Source organism: Benincasa hispida, chromosome 6, assembly GCF_009727055.1.
Source record: "Benincasa hispida cultivar B227 chromosome 6, ASM972705v1, whole genome shotgun sequence".
Lineage (NCBI taxonomy): Eukaryota > Viridiplantae > Streptophyta > Magnoliopsida > Cucurbitales > Cucurbitaceae > Benincasa > Benincasa hispida.
In genome coordinates, this window is record NC_052354.1 from 29,546,044 (window position 1) to 29,554,720 (window position 8,677).

Below are 8,677 nucleotides of genomic sequence, written 5' to 3' on the forward strand. Positions count from 1 at the left end.
CTTTGACCCCAAGAATGCACACATGATGCTTCACTCTTCGCTATTTGATTCTCGAGCTCGCTCCTCCTCCAATTTTTAGCTTCTTCCTTCTTCTTCAATCTGCAACTTTTTTTGTTTTTTTCTTTAAAATCCAATCTGCAACTTGGAAGAAACATCTTTTTAAATCCTCGGTGGACTTCTTTCTTCTTCCTTCTTCCTTCCTCTTCAATCGGCAGTTTTTTTGTTTTTTCATTTTAAATCTAATCTGCAACATGGGAGAAACATTTTTAAAAATCCTCGATGGACTTCTACCTTCTTCCTTCTTTTTCTTCAATCTGCAGCCTTTTTCTTTTTATAAAAATCTAATTTATAGCTTGGGAAAACCTTTTTCTAGATCCTCGGTGGACTTCTTCTTCTTCAATCTAATCTGCAATTTGGGAGAAACCATTTTTTAAATCCTTGATGACTTGTTCTTTGATTCTTCCTCTTCTTCGTTTCGTCGATTTCTAACCATAACAAAGTGAATTGAGGAGGATAATAGGGGAAAGATGGAGGAGCGAGATATTCCCTCCTCAGGCGTGCATATTTGGTTGTTTTTTGTAATTTCACCCGTGACGACGTGATCAAAATGCTAAAAAACTTCAATTTTCAAAAGTTAGGTCAAATCTCATTTGGAGTCTCGAAAATAGGTCTATCTGTACAAAAATCCCAAAATATTGAAGGAAGAAGAACCCAACATATGCAAACAACAAACTTTGACCATCTTTAACAAACATAAGCATGGAGAGTGTAGCTTCAACCCAAAGGACTACCACCAAAACAAAGTTCAAAGGAGCATTCCTCAAGACCGGGGACAAATTTACCCACTGTACACAACTAAAGACCACAATTGAAGAGAAATTGGATGGTAACTTAGGGGGAGACAAAGAAGAAGCATTCACCCTTGTATCATGAACACACTGCTTTTCCTCAGTCCTATGGAACAATAAATCAAAAGCTTTCCTTATATGCTCTACTGAAAACAGGTTCCTCCGAATTCTAATTGCAATTTGCAAGTTCAGGTGATTTAGATATGTTAGTATGTTTTTAGATATTTAAATGCTTTCAATATAGTATTATCTGAAGCAAGAGACATCTTTTACTCGATTCCTGGAACAGATAGCAGATGAAGTGAGTTCTTCAATTGTTCATTTTGAAGATGCCCTTTCTTATTATTTTTAATAAATTCCTTACCTTCTTTATAGAGGAGGAAAAATCAAAGGACCACCTTTCCTATAATAAACAAGAGCATATAACAGCTTGAAGAAACAAATACCTGAAAAGTTTTACCAAGGCCCATTGTATGAGCAAGAATGCATCCAAGACCTTTATCACCAGACTTCACTTTCCGTATTGATTGAATGATATTTTCCCACATAAATCTTATTCCAGAAATCTGCAGCAAAAGACCATATGATAAAAGATAAAAATAGAACAGAGAAGGCATCCAATACAGGATTAAAAGAATAAAAGTAAATTAAATAAATTAAAAATTAAAAATTAAAAATACAGGAATAAAAACTGAGTCATCCACAACCACAGTAAACTTGTCAAAAAGTTCACATGAAAACAGCTCATGAAATAAAGGACCAAGCATTTTTAGGCTCCAGTTCAATTAGTAAGTAAAAAAATTATGTTGTTAGGTACTTAAACACCTTGGAGAACCACACTCCAAAAGCAAGCTATCGAGGTGAGAGAGTCAAGTCACCTAAGTACCACGTGGGTCATCCCATTCTAATAGATGTGGGACAAAGGTAGCCCATACTACCTTGACTCCTAAAAGAATCTGATGAAAAACATTATTCTCTCTTATTTCTCTTAGGAGGAAAGGGTTTCTTAAATAGAAGAAATACCCAATTATAAATAAGAAAAGAATAAAAAACAGCAAATATAATACAATAAATACAATATAGAATTTCACAATAAAGAAAATAATCAACACTCTCCCTCAAGCTGGTTTGAAGATATCATTCATGGTCAGATTGTCAATCAACATGTTGAACTGTCACTTTGGAAGACCTTTAGTTAACACATTTGCAATTTGCTCTGTTGTCGAAAGAAAGGGAATGCATATTATTCATGTAGCAATCTTCTCCTTTATGAAGTGTTTATCAACTTCAATATGTTTTGTCCTATCATAAAGGACTGGAATGTGGGCAATGGAAATTGTTGACTTGTTATCACAATAAATGCGTATGGGCATTGTCGGAGAGAAATTCAATTCTTCCAATAATCTTCTTATCCATATGCCCTCATAAATACCATGGCTAATGTCCTAAATTCTGCTTCAACACTACTTCTTGCAACCACACTTTGTTTTATACTTCGCCAAGTAACTAGATTTCCTCCAACAAAAGAGCAATAACCCAATGTGGATCTTCAATCAGTCGTGCTACCTGCCCAATCAACATCAGGGTAAACCTCAACATTTAGGTGGTCATGCTTCGTGAATAATATACCTTTTCCTGGAGTACCTTTCAAATATCTAGAGATTCTATAAACTATTTCAAAGTAAACTGACCTAGGAGCATGCATGAACTGACTTACCACACTAACTGCAAAAGCAATGCCAGGACGTGTGTGAGATAGGTATATGAGTCTCCCCACAAGTCTCTAGTACTTTTCTTTTTCTTTTACCTCTTTTTTAATTGCAACTACCAATTTTAAATTTTGCTCAATGGAAGTTTCTGCTATCTTGCAACCAAGTAAACTTGTCTCATTCGGTAGGTCAAGAATGTATTTCCTCTGGTTGACAAGAATGCCACTTTTAGACCTGGAAAACTCCATGCCTAGGAAATACTTTAAGTTCCCAGGTCCTTGATTTGAAAATCATTAGCAAGGTTTTTCTTCAAGATATTCAATCCTATCTCATCATTACCTATAAGAATATATCATCAATATACACTATCAAAACAACCAACTTACCACTTCCAATATGTTTATAGAACATAGTGATCAGCTTGACTTAGACTGAATCCATAGTTTGTGGCTGCCTTTCCAAACCGTTCAAACCATGCTCTGGGAGATTGTTTAAGCCCGTATAATGATTTCTTTAACTTGCACACTTTGTTAATCCCGAGATCCACCTTAAAACCAAGTGGCAAGTCCATAAAAACCTCTTCTTCAAGATCCCCATTGAGAACGGCATTCTTAACATCAAATTGATAAAGAGGCTAATCAAAATTAACCGCAACAGACAACGGGATTTTAATAGAATTAATTTTAGCTATCGGAGCAAATGTCTCTTGATAATCAATACCATAGGTCTGAGTGAACCCATTGACAACCAATCTGGTCTTGTACCTCTCAATACTACCATCAGCTTTACATTTCACAATGAACATACATTTGCATCCCACTATTTTCTTATCTTTTGGTAGTTCCACTATGTCCCATGTGCAATTTTGTTTCAGCGCATTAATCCCTTCCATCACTGCTAATTTCCAATTCAAATCATTTGGGGCTTCCTGCATATTCCTTGGAACAGTTTGGTTAGTTTGGATGTGAAGGTTTTATGACAGTCGGACAATCTATGATAAGAAAGATAGTTTTCAATAGGATATTTGGTGCATTTACGAGTGACTTTCCTATGGACAATTGGAATATCAAGGTCAAAGACATCAGGCAAAAGATTAGAACTCATAATTTCAGGACCATTGATGTTTGGGAGAGATAAAGTGTCCCAAAAATTATTTTCAAGGTTAGATGTCTTCCCCTGAAGAGAATTTGTGACAAAAAAAGGTTGATTTTCCAAAAAAGACACATCTATACTCTCAAAATACTTGTTGGTCAAAGATCAAAATATTTGTAAGCCTTCTTGTGAGAGACAACCTACAAAAATGCATTTAGTGGCTCGAGGATCAAGCTTAGATCAAGAAAGGGGAGAAGTATGGACATAAGCAGTACATCCAAACAATGTGATTGGTAAATCAGAAAAAAGTCAATTATTAGGAAAAAAAAACTCTTTGAAGTGATTCAGAGGAGTTTTAAAATTCAAAACCTTAGACGGCATTCGATTGATCAGATATGTAGCTGTAAGAATGGCATCGCCCCACAAATATTTTGGAACATTCATAGAGAACATAAGGGCACAAGCAACTTCAAGTAAGTGTCTAGTCTTTCGCTCAACAATGTCATTTTGTTGAGGCGTGTCACAACACGTAGCTTGATAAAAAAATACCCTTATCTTGCAAAAAATTGATTAATTATTCATTGAAATATTCAGTGTCATTATCAGAGTGAAGAATTCGAATTTTAGTTTGAAATTGAATCTCAATCATATTGTAAAATCGAACAAAAACGTCTTTTACTTCGGACCTTTTTGTTAACAAATAAAGCCAAGTTAAACGAGTGTGGTCATCTATAAAGGTAACAAATCAACACTTACCACTATGAACTAAGACTTTAGACAGACCCCAAACATCAATATGAATTAAGAAAAACGGTGATGAAGCCTTGTACGGTTTAGGCAAATAGGTGGATCAATGATGTTTGGCAAAAATGCAACTTTCAAATTGAAAAACTAAACAATCAAATCCTTTAAATAAATCGGGAAATAGGTACTTTAAATAAAAGAAATTTGGATGCCTAATCTACGATGTCAAAGCATTATAGTTTCTTTAACAGAAGGAGAACAGACACTACTCAAACCCTGAACTTTTTTATGATTAGTAGAAACTTCATCAGAGTAATAGAGACCATCTTCAATAGTTTTCCTAGAGTGTTTTTGGTCCTCTGTAGACTTTAACTCATATGTATCAAAGAGGTCAAGGTCTTGCCAGATCCTTTTAAAGGAGTGAAAGTATTGTGTAACTGAGTGAGTTCCTTGTCGTATATCACCCAATTTCAAGTTCAACTCAAACACTTGAGACTAGTTGCCCACATCAGAATACATCTGAGTTATACTATCCCATAATTTCTTGGCAGTAAAATAATACATGTAGTTACAACCAATGTCTTCAACCATGGAATTGACAAGCCAAGTCATAACCATGGAGTTTTCAGCGTCCCACTTGATGAATGAAGAGTCATATGGACTAAGGACGATTTTTTCTCTCATGATGTAACCAAGCTTCCCTTGTCCATGAATATACATCCAAACACTTTGGGACCAACGAAGAAGATTATCCCCATTAAGTCGAATGGTAGTTATTTGGACAGTGGGACCGATTGAATGCACACGATTGTCACAAACTCGAGTGATGGGTGCCTTAATGTCCAACATATCATTGAAGAAACAAAGACCCAAAATATAAAACCAATATATCTAGGGAAAAAAAACCACCAAACAAAGACTTCCAAACAAAGGCTTAAACAAACCAGCAACAAGGAAAATTATAGCTAGCGGACGGCGGCAATCGGCAAACAATGGCAACAAGCGGTGCTGAACAACGAAAACGGCGGTCTGCGACGCAGAAAAGGTCGGGCGGCAAAAAATGAAGACAAAATCGCGATCAAAATTGAAGTCGGCAGACGAAGACAACTGAAAAAACGCGACCAAAAAACATTCGAAAGAAACGTTTGGTGGAGATGCGACTTTCGGCAGGCGTCCAGCGAAGATGCAACGTTCGACGGTGATGCTTCAGGTGACCAACAATGGCAGTGAACAAATGGAGGCTGATCAGCGACATCAAAACGTAGGGTTTTTTTAGATTTTAAAAAAGAAATAGGATTTTTTTGGGTTTTTAGGTTTTCAAAATCTTTAAAGCTCTGATACCATGTTGGAAAACATTATTTTCTCTCTTATTTCTCTTAGGAGGAAAGAGTTTCTTAAATAGAAGAAATACCCAATTACAAGTAAAGAAAGAATAAAAAACAGCAAATATAATACAATAAAGAATTTCACAATAAAGGAAATAATGGTCATCCAGGTTTCACATTGTACCAAAAGCTAAGTACTCTGAAAAGGTTTTAAAGAAAGTGGGATTATTTGGCCAATATTAAACAAGACGAAGATGGATGCTTGGAACATGAAGGAAAGGACACTCTCGTGAGATTAATCGAAGTACCCATAAGTTGGCCCAAACTCTCATGAATACCAAAAAGAAAAAGAAACATGAACGAAAGGAATCCCCATTATTAAATTTTATATTGGAATGTGATGAGGACGCTATGGGTGTGTCAACCTAGTTGAGATATCTGGGTGCGCCTGCTAATCCCCTAGTCTTCTCGAATTCTAGTTTACTTGCTTGTTATATCTCATTGTAATTCAAGCATGAGTCTTTTTCATTTCATCAATGAAAAGTATTGTTTCGATTTTAAAAAAAAATAGAATTATCCAATTCTCTTATGATATGTATCTAAAAAAATCCGATTAAAGGAAAAATGTGAAATTCTTTTTCCTTTCATATTAGTTAGTGATCTCGGCTCAATCAGGGAGAATCATGGTCAGAAGGGGTAAAAAACTCACCCTTGAAGGTATTGAATGGACCCTTTAAACCCAAAGTTGAATAAATTGTTGGTGGCACAATTCACAAAGGAACAAATAAGGAAAGCAATCTTGGAGGGGCTCTCAAGAATCTCAGACCAGATGGCATAATGACTTTATAGAAAAGGTTGGAACACCTTGAAGAAAAACATAGTACAGGTGTTCGAAAATTTTTCTGAACATAAACATTATTATGATTATTAATTTAAAGAAGAAGAAGAAACAATTTCATTGATTGATAAAGGGCCCGTTTGAATTGACTATTTGGGTAATATAGTAAAGTCAAGACTAGTTACCATAAACAAAGCATAAACAACACTAAGGCCAGGTTTACTCTAAATAAAGCATAAACAACACTCATTGGCATTAACATCAAGTTTAAAGAAATGGAACAGCAAGATGGTGCTGGGTTGGGTTGTGGAAAAGCTCCCTTCCGAAGGGAATATAAATTAAATTAATAAATAAAAATCACAAAAGAAATAGAAAACCTTAAGTTAATTTTTCATCATTTGTTATATGTATTATATCTATTGCTTTTTTATTTCTGTAGTTATTTCTCTCTCTTGTGGAGTTTGTATACTTAGAGCAATAGTTTCTTTCATTTATTCAATGAAAAGAATCCTTTTACAAATTAAAGGTTTTGGCCCTATTTGGCGTTCTTGGATATACGGTTGTATTTCTAGTGCAAATTTTTCGATTATCATCAATGGTCGGCCTAGAGGTAAGATCATCCCATCCTGTGGAATACGATGGGGGATCCACTTTCACAATTCTTGTTGCTGATTGTTTGACTCACCTTATGAATCATAGCTCTTCATTGGGCCTCCTTGCTACCCCCTCTATTGGTAGGTCTTCTCTTATTTTGAATCACGCAATTTGCTGATGACACGTTGCTTTTTTTCCACTGCTGATCATGTTGCTTTACAACATCTCTTTGTTGTGGTTTGGATTTTTGAAAAGGCTTCCGATCTGACTATTAATTTTTTAAAGAGTGAAATTATAGGGATACATATCAATGATGCTGATTTGACATGGTTGTTGAATATCTTTGGCTGTAAGCTAGGTATATGGCCTTCTACGTATCTTGGTTTGCCTTTGGGGGGAACCCGCATTCTGCTCACCTTTGGCAACCAATTGTTGAACAGATTGAACACAAATTGCACAGTTGGATTGTTTACAGCATTGTATGCCATATACGTGCTATCAAAATTGTGGATTGTTTATAACGTCGTATGCCATACACGTCCCTTTCGCCTTCTTGGTGTATCATGTGTCGGTGCAATGGAGAATCTCCTGCTGACCTATTTGTGCATTGCCCTTTTGCTTCTCGTTTTTGGCCCATTGTATTGGAAGCTTTTGGTTGATCTCTAACAGGATCTAACTTCATCTTTGATATTTTGGCATCCATCCTGGTGGGTCATCCTTTTAGTGGTACTAAACGATTGATTTGGATGGCTATTACTCATGCCTTTTTTTGGACCCTTTGGTGTGAGCACAATTTTTGTCTATTCAAGGACTCTTTCTCATCTTTTGATAGTTTTATGGATACAATTTTGTCTACCACTTTTTATTGGTGCGAAGATAAGCACCCTATAAAACTCTTAGGTTTGAGAAAGAATCAGAATACTTTATTCATTCACCACAGATATGAATATATACAAGTTTACAAAGCATAGAAAAGGAAAATATCACAAAATATTTACAATAATGGAAAATCCTAATTATAGAATTATAACACTCCCCCTCAAGTTGGAGCATATATGTTACTCATGCCCAACTTGTTACATAGATAATCTATACGTCTTCCATCCAATGCTTTCGTGAAGATATCTCCTAATTGTTCTCCAGTCTTCACATATCCTATAGATACCAACCCTTGTTGAATTTTCTCACGTACAAAATGGCAATCAACTTCAATATGTTTAGTCCTTTCATGAAATACTGGATTAGACGCAATATGAAGTGCTGCTTGATTATCACACCACAATTTTGTTGGTGTGGTGATTTCAAATCTCAACTCAACAAGAAGTTCATATATCCAAATCAATTTACACACAGATTGTGCCATTGCTCTATATTCTGATTCTGCACTTGAACATGACACCACATTTTGCTTCTTACTCTTCCAAGAAATCAAATTACCACCAGCAAAAACACAATACCCTGAGGTTGATCTTCTGTCTTCTTTAGATCCTGCCCAATCAGCGTCTGAGAAACATTCAATATTAGTAT

The 8,677-nt window shown here is 35.6% G+C and overlaps 1 protein-coding gene across 1 annotated transcript in view; it reads right to left on the reverse strand.

Moving 5' to 3' along the window:
• The window catches only part of LOC120079195 (protein CHROMATIN REMODELING 20), an 88,839-nt gene that overhangs the window by 34,306 nt on the left and 45,856 nt on the right, over positions 1 to 8,677 (reverse strand). Inside the window, exon 14 of the mRNA XM_039033361.1 lies at positions 1,295 to 1,414. Within this exon, the coding sequence (XP_038889289.1) occupies positions 1,295 to 1,414 (120 nt within the window). The remainder of the gene's footprint in view (positions 1 to 1,294; positions 1,415 to 8,677) is intronic.